The sequence below is a fragment of the Rutilus rutilus genome, assembly GCF_951802725.1.
Source record: "Rutilus rutilus genome assembly, chromosome: 25".
NCBI lineage: Eukaryota > Metazoa > Chordata > Actinopteri > Cypriniformes > Leuciscidae > Rutilus > Rutilus rutilus.
The window spans coordinates 27,866,466-27,885,303 of record NC_140229.1 but is presented as its reverse complement, the minus strand read 5'-3'; the positions used below and the strand labels follow the sequence as shown (position 1 = coordinate 27,885,303).

The 18,838-nt window shown below is 44.2% G+C and overlaps 1 protein-coding gene across 1 annotated transcript; it reads left to right on the top strand.

The window, feature by feature from the left end:
- Positions 1-1,248: 1,248 nt before the first annotated feature.
- Positions 1,249-18,463, top strand: phax (phosphorylated adaptor for RNA export). The gene is made up of 5 exons (XM_084399956.1): positions 1,249-1,386; positions 2,675-3,228; positions 4,625-4,745; positions 16,076-16,159; positions 17,747-18,463. The coding sequence occupies exons 1-5, from the start codon at positions 1,288-1,290 to the stop codon at positions 17,993-17,995; spliced, it is 1,107 nt and encodes a 368-aa protein (XP_084256082.1). The 5' UTR covers positions 1,249-1,287; the 3' UTR covers positions 17,996-18,463.
- The last annotated feature ends 375 nt before the right edge of the window (positions 18,464-18,838 follow it).

Here is an 18,838-nt window from a genome sequence, read left to right as displayed (position 1 = left end):
AGAAAATCACAATAAGCTGTATTTCATTGTTCAGTTTTAGTGACTTTCGTTTTTTCTAACGAATTATCTAAGAAATAATTGAAGACAGGCCATTGAATTATTAGAAAAATAATGCCCACCTGAGGTGGTAATGCGGAAGTGAAGCAGAGTGGCTGTTACACCTCAGGTGTGTATTATTTTTTATAATAATTGAAGCGGCCGGAGTCAATTATTCCGCTTATAGGCTACTACGGTTACCACACCTCAAAACATTTGTCAGGTTTTTGACCTTAAAACGCTCTTGTGTGTAGGACTACTTTCTCACACATCTAATCAAAACGTAATTTTAGAGTTAACGGAGACTAATGCAGTTATTAAGGCAGTTATTAATGCAATTAAAGAGAGAGAGCTGCCTAGGCAAAATGTATAAAAAGCGCTTAAAACATTCCAAACCTTTTTATTTATTCAACTTCTATATTAAAATAGGTATTTTTTCACTTCTATGTCCATAATAATCAAACTATATATATTGGGGGGTTGTTCAGGAAAATATTACAGACCTAAAAAACACTAACATCAGTTAGCAATAAACAATGTTTTATTTTGTAAAATTTCTTTACAAAACAAGAATGACACTCTCTACTGTTTATAATTCACTGCAGTATATTACATGGTCCATGTTTACATTACAGCACACAAGTATTCGTAAGTTTCCCCTTTTGAATGGATGGTAATGAAATTGAAAGACTTCAGTGTTCAGTTTCATCTAACTTGCTTTGATCGTATTTGATTTTTTGTATTCAGAATACATTTCTTTACACTATTACTGTAGAAACGTAGCAAGTCTTATTCAGTCTTGTATTGTGTTATTGTTTTGGATTTAAGTTTAACAGTTTTTTAAACAGTATAAAAAAGCCTACTATGTAAGCATGCGCAAATTGGCCTGTAGGTTCATTGAGTTTTGGCGGTTGCTGTGTCGAAGTGAGAAAATAATTTATGTAATTTGAAAGATGTAGTCATTTTGTGCCAAAACAATGATAAATGATCCACAGTTTAGCCCACATAGACTGCTGTCGTGCTCCGTGTGTGAAGAGTTTTGAAAAATGAACCTAAGAATTGAGAAATGATTGTAAAAAACAGCGCTGTGTGTTTCACACTCTGGTCCAGTAGGTGGCGGAAATGCACCTTCTATAATGCCGACCGCCAAAATATCACCAGAAGAACGTCCCACAGGAAAATTCGCCAATGAGAGCGCGCGGCGTCGATGACGCTTACAGTAAATACGGGCTCGGTACTTCCCCGAGAGAAATGGCGGGTGACAGAGCCGGAATGGCGGATCTCGAGGATGGAGAGCTAGAGTCTGATCACGAGTCTGATATGCGGGATGCTGCTGAGGAGCGAGTGCAGGTGAAGCCTGTTCATTCTGTACAACACACTCTTGTTGTGTTCATATCGACTGACTGATTGACTGTATGTTGAGATTTATGTGCCAATCAGTGATGTATCTGTAGCCGTTTAAACATCAGCTCCCAGTGTCCGCTAACGTATCATTAACACTGTTGTGCAGTCAAATGAAGCTGTCTAGGCCAGTTGTAGGTAGTTCTGTTCTCCCCTCACCCTTTTCCAGCTTTGGACATGATATTTCACGTTCGAAGCATTTTTACTTCAATAGTTTGCTAGACCAGGGTTTTCCAACCACGTTCCTGGAGCCAACACTGCACAGTTTGACACCCATTTCAGATCTTCGAGTCTCTACTAATGAGCTGCTGCTCTGAATCAGTGTGTTTGGCTGAGGAGACCTGCAGAATGTGTGTTTTGGGCTCCAGGGATGTGTTTGGTAACCCCTGTGATAGACTGCTAGTGTGGAGGCTTCTTGAATGGACCTTGACGCTTGAAAATGTTAACCCAGGTTCATTTTAAATGCTGGTTCTTATTTCATGCTTTCTCTTGCATTGATTTTTCATACTGAAAAATTGACTGTATGATTCATACTGAAAAATCATTGCATCTAAAACTTTAGAGGGAATGCACTGACACTTTTCCGCAGTAACACTCCTCAGCCGGACTGAGTGGCAGAAGAGCTGCTGCGTGACTGGAGTTAATAGTGGAAACTGCGAAAACACGAGTAAAACAAACGATTATAAGTTCAACTGAAGGTTGGACTTAATACAGTGTTCCTTACAACTTACCAAAGATTCCAGTGATCCATGGATGTTGACATGCAGCCAGGAATCGTGTTTCCTGACCATTTATATACGTACCTGATTTCAATGCCGGGGAAAATGAAGCACATTTTCCTGTGAATGCTTTATATAAATACAATATAAGTCTAAATCCGGGTGATCACTCAATATCAATGTTTTATATATATATATCTAATCCTAAACTCCTTTCAGATGTAAACTGCTGCTTATTCAAGGGTTGAACATGGCTATGAGCCGGTGTTATATAAGATGATAACCCATTCAAAATGGACTCCAGTCACATCCGTAATGCATGTTCCTAGTCTCATTGTGATCGGTTACTCAGTGCATGTTGTTCTAAAGGAAAATGTTAGTCTTTATTATCAAACTTGCTTTGCTTCTGAATCCAGTGTAAGCTAATGTCATGCAGCCTCTCATTATGCAATCAGCTAACCTTCTGACACCATTCAATACATTTTCCATGCTCTTTTTGATGTTGACTATATTTGCAGGTCTCTTCTTTTCAGAGCAGAGGACCGTCTTGGAGCGCCACCTCCGTCACGGGATACCGCAACTGCAAGAACACCGACTCCAGCGACAGCGGCTCCGACTCTGAGGACGAGGCCGTGCGCTGGAGGCAGAAGCGGCTCAAGTGTTCGAGTGTCCCGGCTCCGGTCCAGGCCAGCGCCGCTCGCAGGGTCAACAACATCTGGGGCTCGGTGGTGCAGGAGCAGAGCCAGGAGGCGGTCGCAGCGGAGCTGGGCATCCTGGGCATGGAGGCGGGCGTCAGCATGAGCAGTCGCCAGAGCGAGACCTATAACTACATCCTGGCCCGCAAGATGATGGAGAAGGAGCGTGGAGAGCAGGAGGAGGGATTGAAGAGCATGCTGGATGAGGAGCTGGAGGGGTACATGCAGAGAGGAGGAGCCCCGAGAGAGGAGTGTCTGAAGAGAAAGCGTTCGGCCAAGGAGAGGCTGGGCCCACGGGCTGAGATGGACGTCAAGGGGCGATATGAGATCGTGGAGGATGACCCTGACGACAAAGTGATTGATGAAATCGCACACAGGTCAGAACACATGTAGTCAGATGTAGTGATGTCATAGGTACCGACTTCAGTACCAAGTCGGCACTGAAATGCACATGGGAGCGTTTGAAAGCAGGCGTCTATCAGTGTTAGTTTGTTTTCTTGAGAGATTTTTCCATGTACGGATACATGCTCCAATTAATCAATATCGAATGGAAATGAATCGAATCACAAGCTTGTGAATTGAGATTGAATCGTGAAATTTGTGTGAATACCCCAGCCCTCAAACAGGAGTCATTTGTGTCAATTCAGTTTCACAAATTTTGTGAATCAAGTGATGCCTAAAAAAGAATTGTATATTTACACTACTGGTCAAAAGTTTTAGATCGGTAAGATTTTTAATGTTTTTAAAAGAAGTCTCTCCTGCTCACCAAGGCTGCATTTATTTGATAAAAAAAAAAAAACAATAATAAAAAAAGTAATATTGTGAAATATGACAATTTAAAATGACTGTTTTCTATTTTAATATATAGTAAAATGTAATTTATTCCTGTGATCAAAGCTGAATTTTCAGCATCATTACTCCAGTCTTCAGTGTCACATGATCCTTCAGAAATCAATATAATATGATTTGATGCTGAAGAAACATTCATTATTATTATCAATGTTGAAAACAGTTTTTTACTTTTTTTTTTTTAATTCTTCGATGAATAGAAAGTTCAAAAGAACAGCATTTATTTAAAATAGAATATTTTCTAACATTTATAAATGTCTTTACTGTAAGTTTTGATCAGTTTAACTCATCCTTAAAGAATAAAAGTATTGATTTATTTTATTTCTCCCCCGAAAAAAAAATTCTTACTGACCCCAAACTTTTGAAGGGTAGTGTTTAATGTTACAAAAGCTTTCTATTTCAGATAAATGCTGTTCTTTTGAACTTTCTATTCATCATAGCATCGTCAAATAAAAATGTACAAAACTGTTTTCAACATTGATAATAATCATAAATGTTTCTTGAGCATCAAATCATCATATTAGAATGATTTCTGAAGGATCATGTGACACTGTGCTGAAAATTCAGCTTTGATCACAGGAATAAATTATACTTTACTAGATATTCACATAGAAAACAGCTGTTTTAAATTGTAATAACATTTATGACTGTTTTTGTTTGTATTTTTAATCAAATAAATGCAGCCTTGGTGAGCAGGAGAGACTTCTTTTAAAAGCATTAAAAATCTTACCGATCTAAAACTTTTGACCGGTAGTGTATATTCAACAAAGGAACTGTGCATGTGTATAAACCTTTAATAATAAAACCAATAATTTTTACAAGATTTTAAGATAGTTGGATGAAAAATGTCCCTGGTCATTATCTTCATATAACTTAACTGTAAACCTTTTAAATAATCATGCTTTTGTTTGCTCTCTGTTAAAGACTCATGGAGCCAAAGAAGGATCTAATAGAGCGTGTGGTGAGAGTTATCGGGAAAAAGAAAGCCATCGAGCTTCTGTCAGAGACGGCAACAATTGAACAAAATGGAGGTCTCTACACTGTGGTATGTGCAAAACTGTCACGCAAAGTTCATCCAGTTCACTACATAAGATCGGAGTTTGGAACTATTGTTAATTTTGTCAGCTATTTTTTATTTATTTATTTATTTGGTGTTAGTCCTGTGTCAAAATGTTCTTTTTAGTTTTTATCATATTTAATCAAACTATCCTGTTTTTTGTTTAGTCAAGTTTTAGTTGACTAACTCCCGGTTTCACAGGCAGGGCTTAGATTAAGCCAGGATTAGGCCTTAGTTCAATTAGAGCATTTAAGTAGCTTTTATACAGTAAATATGCCTTAGAAAAAAAATCAAATTGTCAATCGAGCTGCACACTTAAGCGATTTATCGATCTCGTTTCAAACACACACAATCTTATTCCTAAATGACAATGATTCTGCTATGTCTCTTAAACCTTTGACGAGTAGCTGCGATCACAGCGAACACTCAGATGTGTGTTTGCACTGCTGCTGATCCAGAGAGAGCAGTTTAGGAATGAAACCGCTTCACAAACAACCTTTTCAATCACATCTTTATTTCTGTGTAATAATTCACATCTCATATAAACACTGGTGACTACGGTAGCATCCAATAGAGTAAAACAAATAAAGACCGTATCATTGACGTTGTTACACCAGTAGGTGAACAAGTGACTATTAATTGAATTATTTGTTCAAGAGAATCGATCAAAAACGGTGATTCGTCCAGGAATGAAACAAGTCTTGGAGTTAGTCACTGAATCATTCATTCAAACCTATTTTTAAAATAATAATTTAATTAAATATTTAGTCAGAACTGCTAGTAAATAGTTTAGTTGTCTACTCAAGAATCGTGTGAGAATTGGGATCTCTATTTTAAAAAATAAAAAATAAATAAAATTCTTAATTTATCCAGAATTGTGCAGCTCTAGTTGCACAAGCAAAAGTGAATTTGGTGCATTTCCATCGAGTTGTTCGAGCGTATGACGGTGGTGTTGGTAACCCAGAACCAACAGTAAATAGAACTCATCAGAAAAAGCTAATTAGTCATGTAGGTTCAATGTTCGCTACGTCAATTTATTCGGCAAATGCATTTCCATCTCCCATTATTTGCATGAACTCTTTTTTTCACAAGTCAAAAACCACCTCAAGTGAGCATGTAAACTTTTTTGCGATGTAAGGGATCCCCCCCCCCCCCCCCCCCCCCGCATACATAGCTAGTATATTGGATGATCTGCGCAAAAGCTCGTCTTAAAGTGTTTGTCTATCATGTTAATCAAAGAACAAAAGAGAAAATCACTCACTGCTCTTGACTGAATAACTTTTGTAACTTTAATTGTAAGCCTTAATCTGGATTAAATTTTTACAATGAAGACTATCCAGCATTATTTCATATTTGATTACTTTCATTTCTGTAGTATTTCTTGCCTAAATACTGTTAGACTAAAAAAAATTTAAATCCATGTTTATTTCATTTGTCTCTTTATTCTATTGTATTTATTTTTGCCATCGTTTCCAATTTGTTAATTTGTTCTAATTTTATTACTGACTGTTTACTTGTCCTTAATGTTTTAAATTCACATTAATTAGGCTAGTAGGTTTGCTGTAGTATCAGAATTGATTATTTGACTAGTATCTATTTGTACCTCTGACCCAATCCTCAGCTCTGAGCTCTGCTGGAGCTGCTCTGAACATGTGCTGTGCTGATGAAGAAAAGCTCAAATATGATAGAGCAATAGAACGAGCAGTAAAAGTAACAAACTCGTAAAATACATTTTAGCAGGCTTAATTTAGCATGAAGATAACTGAAGGAAATATGTATTTGCTGAACAAGTTAAGCCAACTAATATGATTCATATTGTTTTGGTTTCTCTACCAATACATTTAAAAATTACAAATGCAGTGAAAACATAGGTATCTGTACTCGGTATCGGCATCTACCAAAAATGAAAGTATCGGATTCATTCTGGAAAAAGTGGTAAGTGCATCCCTATTTATAATGTTTGTAAAGGTTTCATTTTATTTACCGGTATTTAATATACATTAAAAAACACCTGTAATTGCAAGCAATTATATTAAAGTAAAATCATTTCCTCTTTCGTGAGATTACGTACTGTTCTTGGCCGGGTTTCGTTTCTCCGTGTCGTAAACTCTAGGGACGAGGATCTAAACGTGAATTTTTAGGGGCGTGATACTCAAATGATGATTGTTTTCAGACGCCACATTTATCAACGTCTGATCATTCGTATGATAGGATTGGAAGCATACGATTGTTTCATGAATCACACGTGAACCCTGTCGAAAGATGATTTCTGCATGTTAGATTGATAAATGAGGCCCACTGTGCTTAAGCTGATAACACACAACAATTCTAATTTCTCATGTCTCTATTGAACACACCGGTTAAATATTCACAGTTCAAAAATTTTCATATTGTCTTCTTAATTATTAAATTTGGATAGTTTTCTTCTAGAAAGACAAAAAGTTCAGGTGGAGAAAAAAACAGGCTTCTGAGGAAGACTGCAGGTTGCAGTCGAAACATGTCAAGATAAAGAAAGTTTTTTTTTTTTTTCTCCACCTGAACTTTTTGTCTTTCTAGAAGAAAACTATCCAAATTTAAATATTCACAGTGCTGGAGGAAAAGTATTGCTGCGTTTCAATTCGCCTGCTTATACTACGGCATAAAAATATGTACTCCTTTTCTGAAGAAAAGCACCCATGTTCGTGAGTCTGCCTGACGCGAACCCCCATGTTCGTGAGTCTGCCTGACGCCAGCACCCATGTACGTGAATCTGCCGGATGCAAACCCCCATGTTCGTGAGTCTGCCTGACGCAAGCACCCATGTTCGTGAATCTGCCTGACGCCAGCACCCATGTTCGTGAGTCTGCCGGACGCAAACACACATGTTCGTGAGTCTGCCGGACGCCAGCACCCATGTTCGTGAGTCTGCCGGATGCAAACCCCCATGTACGTGAGTCTGCCTGACGCAAGCACCCATGTTCGTGAGTCTGCCTGACGCCAGCACCCATGTTCGTGAGTCTGCCGGATGCAAACACACATGTTCGTGAGTCTGCCTGACGCAAGCACCCATGTTCGTGAGTCTGCCTGACGCCAGCACCCATGTTCGTGAGTCTGCCTGACGCAAGCACCCATGTTCGTGAGTCTGCCGGACGCAAACCCCCATGTTCGTGAGTCTGCCTGACGCAAGCACCAGTGTTGTTTTCGTCAACGATGACGATAACGAAATGATTTCGTTGACGCACCTTTTTTTTATGACGATAACGCGACGATGACTGGCTAAAAATTGCTCTAAGGTGACTAAAACATCACGAGACGTTTTCGAGTTTTCGTTGACGAGACGAGAAGGAACGAATATTATTACAAGTCTGACGGTTGCCAACCGTTCCGTATAATACGGAATCGTCCCGTATTTGACACAAGTCTTGTTCAGTTCCGTATTTTTGAGAATCAATTCAGTGCAAATCCAGGACAGACACATAGCCGCCTTCTAATTTATGTCAGACTATGAACGAAGACATTTGTAGGCTATGAGAAAAAAACCCGACGGTGCGGTAGATACTAATTTCTCCCCCTGTTTGTCTATGATCATCAGCATAGCGTTTTTAACATCTTGGAACATCATCAGAGAATGCCCTTTTAATTGGTCGTTTCAGTCATTGTGAGTCACGTATCGTAGCAACGATGACAACAAGTGACAACAGCGGGAAATGTAAAAATGACTATATAAGCAGCCGGCGAAAAAGAAAAGAGCACAGAAACGTAAAATTGAATGGGATTAAAATACCCGTGGCTGGAATGCGTGAGGGACAATGAATATAAGGCCAATTGTACCATATGCCGTCGCGGTTTTTTTTTTTTTCGTTTGTCACGGCGGAGTGTGTGCTATTAAGCAGCACGCATCAGGAGATAATCTAATAATTCTATTGAATAAGTTAAGTTCGCACACAAGGCTACAGAAAACTGTTGTTTATTTTTCTTCAAATGCAGTCTAAGCCGGTGAGTTTTGAATGTTATATGTTGTATTTGTTTAAGTTAAAAATAAAACGTATTATAAACTAAACAAATCCATGGTTCATTGTTGGCAAAATGATCATGATAGCCTTTATATTTCACATCTATGTGGTTCAGTCTTGTATATTGATTAGGCTTGTATATTGTATAGGCTATTGTATATGAATTTAGTCTTGTATATTGACTACTTTGCTATTCTATAAATATATAGGCCTAATAAGTTGTATTATAATATGCTATAAGGTATGAAATATATTTATCTAAATGTATCAATTAGTTTCCACAATATTCACCAGAAGTCATAATTTCAGGGGTTATTTAAAAAAAAAAAAAAATTAATTGCAACACTTGCTACAACCTGTCAAACCTAAGCCCATTTCCAATACTTTTTAACCTAAATTAATTTGTTGAAGACTAACTTACTTTTTTTTTTTTTTACTAAAATTGACTAAAACTTTTTTGAGTTTTCGTCGACTAAAACTTGACTAAAACCTTTTTGTGTTTTCGTCGACTAAAACTTGACTAAAACTAACAAGTTTATAAGTGACTAAAATGTGACTAAAACTAAAAAGCATTTTCGTCCAAAAGACTAAGACTAAGACTAAAACTAAAAGGGCTGCCAAAAACAACACTGGCAAGCACCCATGTTCGTGAATCTGCCTGACGCCAGCACCCATGTTCGTGAGTCTGCCGGACGCAAACACACATGTTCGTGAGTCTGCCTGACGCGAACCCCCATGTTCGTGAGTCTGCCGGACGCAAACCCCCATGTTCGTGAGTCTGCCTGACGCAAGCACCCATGTTCGTGAATCTGCCTGACGCCAGCACCCATGTTCGTGAGTCTGCCTGACGCGAACCCCCATGTTCGTGAGTCTGCCTGACGCGAACCCCCATGTTCGTGAGTCTGCCTGACGCGAACCCCCATGTTCGTGAGTCTGCCTGACGCCAGCACCCATGTTCGTGAGTGCCGGATGCAAACCCCCATGTTCGTGAGTCTGCCTGACGCAAGCACCCATGTTCGTGAATCTGCCTGACGCCAGCACCCATGTTCGTGAGTCTGCCGGACGCAAACACACATGTTCGTGAGTCTGCCGGACGCAAACACACATGTTCGTGAGTCTGCCTGACGCAAGCACCCATGTTCGTGAGTCTGCCTGACGCCAGCACCCATGTTCGTGAGTCTGCCGGACGCAAACACACATGTTCGTGAGTCTGCCTGACGCAAGCACCCATGTTCGTGAGTCTGCCGGACGCAAACCCCCATGTTCGTGAGTCTGCCTGACGCAAGCACCCATGTTCGTGAGTCTGCCTGACGCAAGCACCCATGTTCGTGAGTCTGCCTGACGCCAGCACCCATGTTCGTGAGTCTGCCGGATGCAAACACACATGTTCGTGAGTCTGCCTGACGCAAGCACCCATGTTCGTGAGTCTGCCGGACGCAAACCCCCATGTTCGTGAGTCTGCCTGACGCAAGCACCCATGTTCGTGAATCTGCCTGACGCCAGCACCCATGTTCGTGAGTCTGCCGGACGCAAACACACATGTTCGTGAGTCTGCCTGACGCGAACCCCCATGTTCGTGAGTCTGCCGGACGCAAACCCCCATGTTCGTGAGTCTGCCTGACGCAAGCACCCATGTTCGTGAATCTGCCTGACGCCAGCACCCATGTTCGTGAGTCTGCCTGACGCGAACCCCCATGTTCGTGAGTCTGCCTGACGCGAACCCCCATGTTCGTGAGTCTGCCTGACGCCAGCACCCATGTTCGTGAGTCTGCCGGATGCAAACCCCCATGTTCGTGAGTCTGCCTGACGCAAGCACCCATGTTCGTGAATCTGCCTGACGCCAGCACCCATGTTCGTGAGTCTGCCGGACGCAAACACACATGTTCGTGAGTCTGCCTGACGCAAGCACCCATGTTCGTGAGTCTGCCTGACGCCAGCACCCATGTTCGTGAGTCTGCCGGACGCAAACACACATGTTCGTGAGTCTGCCTGACGCAAGCACCCATGTTCGTGAGTCTGCCGGACGCAAACACACATGTTCGTGAGTCTGCCTGACGCAAGCACCCATGTTCGTGAGTCTGCCGGACGCAAGCACCCATGTTCGTGAGTCTGCCGGACGCAAACCCCCATGTTCGTGAGTCTGCCTGACGCAAGCACCCATGTTCGTGAGTCTGCCTGACGCAAGCACCCATGTTCGTGAGTCTGCCTGACGCCAGCACCCATGTTCGTGAGTCTGCCGGATGCAAACACACATGTTCGTGAGTCTGCCTGACGCAAGCACCCATGTTCGTGAGTCTGCCGGACGCAAACCCCCATGTTCGTGAGTCTGCCTGACGCAAGCACCCATGTTCGTGAATCTGCCTGACGCCAGCACCCATGTTCGTGAGTCTGCCGGACGCAAACACACATGTTCGTGAGTCTGCCTGACGCGAACCCCCATGTTCGTGAGTCTGCCGGACGCAAACCCCCATGTTCGTGAGTCTGCCTGACGCAAGCACCCATGTTCGTGAATCTGCCTGACGCCAGCACCCATGTTCGTGAGTCTGCCTGACGCGAACCCCCATGTTCGTGAGTCTGCCTGACGCGAACCCCCATGTTCGTGAGTCTGCCTGACGCCAGCACCCATGTTCGTGAGTCTGCCGGATGCAAACCCCCATGTTCGTGAGTCTGCCTGACGCAAGCACCCATGTTCGTGAATCTGCCTGACGCCAGCACCCATGTTCGTGAGTCTGCCGGACGCAAACACACATGTTCGTGAGTCTGCCTGACGCAAGCACCCATGTTCGTGAGTCTGCCTGACGCCAGCACCCATGTTCGTGAGTCTGCCGGACGCAAACACACATGTTCGTGAGTCTGCCTGACGCAAGCACCCATGTTCGTGAGTCTGCCGGACGCAAACACACATGTTCGTGAGTCTGCCTGACGCAAGCACCCATGTTCGTGAGTCTGCCGGACGCAAGCACCCATGTTCGTGAGTCTGCCGGACGCAAACACACATGTTCGTGAGTCTGCCTGACGCAAGCACCCATGTTCGTGAGTCTGCCGGACGCAAACCCCCATGTTCGTGAGTCTGCCTGACGCCAGCACCCATGTTCGTGAGTCTGCCGGACGCAAACACACATGTTCGTGAGTCTGCCTGACGCAAGCACCCATGTTCGTGAATCTGCCTGACGCCAGCACCCATGTTCGTGAGTCTGCCGGACGCAAACACACATGTTCGTGAGTCTGCCTGACGCAAGCACCCATGTTCGTGAGTCTGCCTGACGCAAGCACCCATGTTCGTGAGTCTGCCTGACGCCAGCACCCATGTTCGTGAGTCTGCCTGACGCAAGCACCCATGTTCGTGAGTCTGCCTGACGCCAGCACCCATGTTCGTGAGTCTGCCTGACGCCAGCACCCATGTTCGTGAGTCTGCCTGACGCCAGCACCCATGTTCGTGAGTCTGCCGGACGCAAACACACATGTTCGTGAGTCTGCCTGACGCAAACCCCCATGTTCGTGAGTCTGCCTGACGCAAGCACCCATGTTCGTGAGTCTGCCTGACGCAAGCACCCATGTTCGTGAGTCTGCTGGACGCAAACACACATGTTCGTGAGTCTGCTTGACGCCAGCACCCATGTTCGTGAGTCTGCCGGACGCAAACACCCATGTTCGTGAGTCTGCCTGACGCCAGCACCCATGTTCGTGAGTCTGCCGGACGCAAACCCCCATGTACGTGAGTCTGCCGGACGCAAACCCCCATGTTCGTGAGTCTGCCTGACGCAAGCACCCATGTTCGTGAGTCTGCTTGACGCCAGCACCCATGTTCGTGAGTCTGCCGGACGCAAACCCCCATGTTCGTGAGTCTGCCTGACGCCAGCACCCATGTTCGTGAGTCTGCCGGACGCAAACCCCCATGTACGTGAGTCTGCCGGACGCAAACCCCCATGTACGTGAGTCTGCCGGACGCCAGCACCCATGTTCGTGAGTCTGCCGGACGCAAACACCCATGTTCGTGAGTCTGCCTGACGCCAGCACCCATGTTCGTGAGTCTGCCGGACGCAAACCCCCATGTACGTGAGTCTGCCGGACGCAAACCCCCATGTACGTGAGTCTGCCTGACGCCAGCACCCATGTTCGTGAGTCTGCCGGACGCAAACCCCCATGTACGTGAGTCTGCCGGACGCAAACCCCCATGTTCGTGAGTCTGCCGGACGCAAACCCCCATGTTCGTGAGTCTGCCTGACGCAAGCACCCATGTTCGTGAATCTGCCTGACGCCAGCACCCATGTTCGTGAGTCTGCCTGACGCGAACCCCCATGTTCGTGAGTCTGCCTGACGCGAACCCCCATGTTCGTGAGTCTGCCTGACGCCAGCACCCATGTTCGTGAGTCTGCCGGATGCAAACCCCCATGTTCGTGAGTCTGCCTGACGCAAGCACCCATGTTCGTGAATCTGCCTGACGCCAGCACCCATGTTCGTGAGTCTGCCGGACGCAAACACACATGTTCGTGAGTCTGCTTGACGCCAGCACCCATGTTCGTGAGTCTGCCTGACGCAAGCACCCATGTTCGTGAGTCTGCTTGACGCCAGCACCCATGTTCGTGAGTCTGCCGGACGCAAACACCCATGTTCGTGAGTCTGCCTGACGCCAGCACCCATGTTCGTGAGTCTGCCTGACGCAAGCACCCATGTTCGTGTGTCTGCTTGACGCCAGCACCCATGTTCGTGAGTCTGCCGGACGCAAACACCCATGTTCGTGAGTCTGCCGGACGCAAACCCCCATGTACGTGAGTCTGCCGGACGCAAACCCCCATGTTCGTGAGTCTGCCTGACGCAAGCACCCATGTTCGTGAGTCTGCCTGACGCCAGCACCCATGTTCGTGAGTCTGCCGGACGCAAACCCCCATGTTCGTGAGTCTGCCTGATGCCAGCACCCATGTTCGTGAGTCTGCCGGACGCAAACCCCCATGTACGTGAGTCTGCCGGACGCCAGCACCCATGTTCGTGAGTCTGCCGGACGCAAACACCCATGTTCGTGAGTCTGCCTGACGCCAGCACCCATGTTCGTGAGTCTGCCGGACGCAAACCCCCATGTACGTGAGTCTGCCTGACGCCAGCACCCATGTTCGTGAGTCTGCCGGACGCAAACCCCCATGTACGTGAGTCTGCCGGACGCCAGCACCCATGTTCGTGAGTCTGCCGGACGCAAACCCCCATGTACGTGAGTCTGCCGGACGCCAGCACCCATGTACGTGAGTCTGCCGGACGCCAGCACCCATGTTCGTGAGTCTGCCGGACGCAAACACCCATGTTCGTGAGTCTGCCTGACGCCAGCACCCATGTTCGTGAGTCTGCCGGACGCAAACCCCCATGTTCGTGAGTCTGCCGGACGCAAACCCCCATGTTCGTGAGTCTGCCTGACGCAAACCCCCATGTTCGTGAGTCTGCCGGACGCAAACGTCTTTGAACAGGCAGGGTGTCCATGGCAGAACACCACGGAGTAAGCCGCTGCTCCCCTGAAGTTTGCCAAAGAGCACCGTGGCAAACCACAATGCTACTGGGAAATGTTTAATGGACTGATGAAACAAAAGTTTAATCGTTTAGGAAGAAAACTCGGCACTCAATATGGCGCAAAAAGGGCACAGCTTACCAGCATCAAAACATCATCCCAACGGTGAAGTATGGTGGAGGGAACATCATGATTCGGGCTTGCTTCGCCTGGACCACTTGCCATCATCGAGGGGGAAATGAATTCCCAAGTTTACCAAAATATCCTTAGAGAATAATTTCAGGGTGGCTGTACGCCAGCTGAAGCTTAGTAGAAGTGGGGTGATGCAGCAGGACAATGGCCCTAAACATCGAAGTAAATCCACCACAGACTGGCTTCAGAAAAAGAAAATGCTCCTTTGGAGTGGCCCAGTCTGAGCCCAGACCTTAACCACACAGAGATGCTGTGGAACGACCTCGAGAGAGAGGTTTACACCTGACATCCTACAAACGTGTCTGAGCTGAAGCAGTAAAGAGGAATGGTCAAAAATTCCAGAGTCTGATCCAGAGCTACCTGAAGTCACTGCTACCACAGGAGGTCACTGCTACCACAGGAGGTCACTGCTACCACAGGAGGTCACTGCTACCACAGGAGGTCACTGCTACCACAGGAGGTCACTGCTACCACAGGAGGTCACTGCTACCACAGGAGGTCACTGCTACCACAGGAGGTCCCAGCAGCATCAACTCCAAGGGTTCACTCACTTTTTCCTCCAGCACTGAATGTTTAATGGGTGTGTTCAATAAAATCACAAGAAATTAGAATTGTTTGTGTGTTATCAGCTTAAGCACATTGGCCCTCATTTATCAAAAGTGCGTACACCAAATTTCCAGCGTACACCTGGCGTACACCCAAAACCACGGTGACTTTGAGATTTATCAATATGGACGTTGGCGTACGGCACGCTCAAATCCTACGCCAGCTCAGGAGGTGGTGTACGCACGTTTTGAGTTAGTGCGGAAATGCGCAGAAAAACAATTCCTAACACCACAAAACGCACTGACAAACTAAAAGATATGATATATTATGACCCACTGTAAAAAAACAACAACATAGTAATTATAAACTTCAGTGTTTATTTTTGTGCAACATTGGACTTTACCAAAGCATTTGATTTATAGGCATATGTATTCCTTCAGTTGCGAGCCTGTGCGCTTTACCTGACGTTTCAAGCCTTGTTAAATACTTTCGCCTGGCTCCGCAGCGCAAGTCTCCGCAGACTGCGCGCGCACCTCCCCAAACGGACGAGGCGTTTATACTCGATGCGCTCGCCGTTGTACTATTCTTTAAAACGATGGTTAGGCCAGGGTTAGGCCCAGCAGGAGCGCACGGACTGGGTTCAGTAATGAAAGGCTTTCAATGACCAAAAAATAATTCAGACTGACAAAATAATAAAAATGACATTCTTCTTCTTTTAAATAATAATAATAATAATAATAATAATACAAATAATAATAACGACATTCTTCTAAATAACAATAAGCGTCATTAATAAAAAAAAAAATCTAGAAATCAATTTTGTTTCTTTCCATTTCCCTGGTTTCTCTTTCTCAAAGAAGTTTCTCTTCTTTGCCGTCTTCCGTGTGTCCATGGCGTAAAATGAGGGCGTGGGGGGAGCGGAGACTTGAATATATAGGGGCGTGTTATTCTAATGACGCTCGTTTTCAGCCGCGGCATTTATCAAGCGTACATGTACTTTTTCTTGCCACTATAGATTCAAACATGTTGATCCTGTTGAATTTAATCAAAATGATATTGGATGAATATTACTCAGTGTTTTGTTGTATTTCCTGTAGGATGGCAGTAGGAGACGGACACCTGGTGGAGTGTATCTGAACTTGCTGAAGAACACACCCAGCATCTCTGACGGGCAGGTGAAGGTTAGTCATCACTCAAGTGTTTGGGTGGACAAATATCAAGCAGCTGTGTTTTCATCAACTCTAAAATATAAAATTACACAACCACAATCGCTTGTCCTCGAGCCGCAGAGGCCTCAGCTGCACCAGGCCTGCAGTCTCAGAGCCACAGGCAGAGCTTGAGCTTTAGTGCTGTCAGAGCATGTGAGCGGAGCAGGAAAATTTCCTTCAGAGCAGAGAGCCATTCTGAAGTCAAGTCATCAAACAGGCAGATGGTGCAATGCTGCTGTGTGCACTTTACTCTTTGCCACGTTCAAGGGTCCACAAAGTCTGATGCAGCAGAAAGTGCTCAATTTCGGCTTTCGTTTGGGCAGTATATTAATAATGTCCCATATAAAACTTTAATGGCAATGAAAAAAATATTGGTACAGTAAAACATACTAAAAATTCATATTACACAAATCAAAACACCCTTTGTTAAACCACTTCGTCAGATTTAATTCATCCTTACAGGTGGCAGAGAAATGCTGATTTTCTTCATTCAAATCTAACAGTGCTTATTTCAAGCAGAGCCACAGACGTAAAGGACTTTAAAGCGTCACATTGTATAAAGCGAGGCTCATGCTTTAAAAACTGAGAAAGGAATCAGTAGCTGGATTCAGCCTTATAGTAACTAGACGAACTGCTCTAACAAAATCCAACATTTTAGCACTTTTTATCGGCCTTATACACACAGCTGTATTGCACCAGCCTAAATTCATGTTGCAGTTTCACGGCTGCTACAGAGGATGTGCTTTATTAATTCATGAGCATCCATTCCATACTCTCGTTTACTTCATAGTAAAATGGCAGTGACGCACAAATTAAATGGGTTATAGGCTAGTATACCTAAACAGGAAATTAACACGTGAGCATGTAAAACATTGTTCGTGTGCACGCGAAAGTCTATATTTTTATTTTATTTTTGCAAAGGTCACTTAAGGGCAAACAAACACTTAAAAAATTAAAATAAATGCAGCTCTACAAAAATCAGACGCTGGCGCCAGCATGTGTAGAACTTCCTGGAGCCCTGTGATTCAGGTTTTATAGCTGACTATTGAGCTATGGACATTGAATGTCTTTTCTGAGGTAAATGTAACGTCATGTGACATCTTGTTTACAATTCTTTCCACGGTTGAAATCTGAAACTGATTGAGCGATTACATGAGACATGATATGGATTTTCAGTAAGTTGTCCTGGATCTTTCAACATTACTGCTGTTGTTCATGTTTATTTGGTGCTGTAAAGAGGAAGAGATGATCAGTTCATGTGTGCTTCACACTGCTGAGATGCTACAGCCAGGGTTCCTACCCTGATGGGAAAAATATGGAAACAAGAAAACCAGTCTGGGAGATCTTTGTGTTTCCAGACTATTTCCCGTGTTCTGTGTGTAGTCAGGCGTTCGGCAGCTCTGGCTGAACGTCCGGTCTGAGACTGCTTGAAGCCGCTGTCGTGTGTGTCGACCTGCAAGCCTGCTGTCTGAATCTGACACTAGCATTTATGTACACATTTAATTCTCTCTTTACATGCAAATTTCAGAAATGTTTTGTTTGCATGTTCCCTTCACACAGGAGATCTTTTATGAGGAGAACCAGAAAGAATACAACAGCAAAAAGGCTGCTAAGAAGCGACGGAAGCAAATTGTTGCAAAGAAGATGAAGCAAGCCATCAACACGCTCAATCTACAGGAAGATGACGACGTCTCGCGGGAAACCTTTGCGAGTGACACTGAAGAGGCGTTGGGGTCGCTGGAGGAGCCAGCGCTGGGCACGGAGGACGGCCCTGTGGTCTACAACACAAACGACCTGGAGGTGTTCTGATGCTCAGCTGGCCTGCCGTGCTTTAGTGGAGCACTACATGCTTGACTAACTCTCAGGATGAAAGAAAACGTTTGATTAGTCAGAGTGACTGTGGAAGATTGATGTTTTAATTTTGTCCTAATGTTCACGAATAGCACTTAAGTTCCCTACTTGTTAAACTCTTTAGCTTGTTAAAGACCATCAGAAGCAGCCAAAGGTTGTACAGATTTTCTATCTTGGCTGGTTTATGTTAATAAATTGTAATCTTTTTCTGTCTGAATGTTTTGATACATTATCAAAATAATAGGGGATAGCAGTAAGAAAATTGACTTATTTCAAAGGAACTTGGAAAAGCTCTAGATAATTGCTGAAGGTGCACTAGTCATGCAGTACATGTTTGATGTATGATGCAAAAAGTTTTGCTTTGGCAGCATGTCAGTTGTCATATTGGCTCAATTTCTGTGATTAAAACGTCTGTCTTTTTAAAAAGATTTTACTTTCACTGTATCTTATTTAGGTTTAAGGGCAATGATACTTTGTACCAAGGTGTGAACTTTAGGTATAGCCTAGGCTACATAAAATTTATTTTAATAAGAGCATTATAATTGTGTGCGTGGGACATGGATTTGAATGGTGAGACTTTTGTTTTTGTAATCAGGTTCTCAAATTTTATAAAGATTTGGATTTATCAGCCAATATATTGGTTATTGGCTTTCAAATATAAAGAATTAGTATAGGCCAACATTTTAATATCGGTGCATCCCTACATGGTATAATATACAGAAATCTTTTGCTGGGTTCTCATAAAAGTGCTTCATTTGTGACACGTTTGCCTGATAACGCTTCTCTGTCCGGCAATACGAT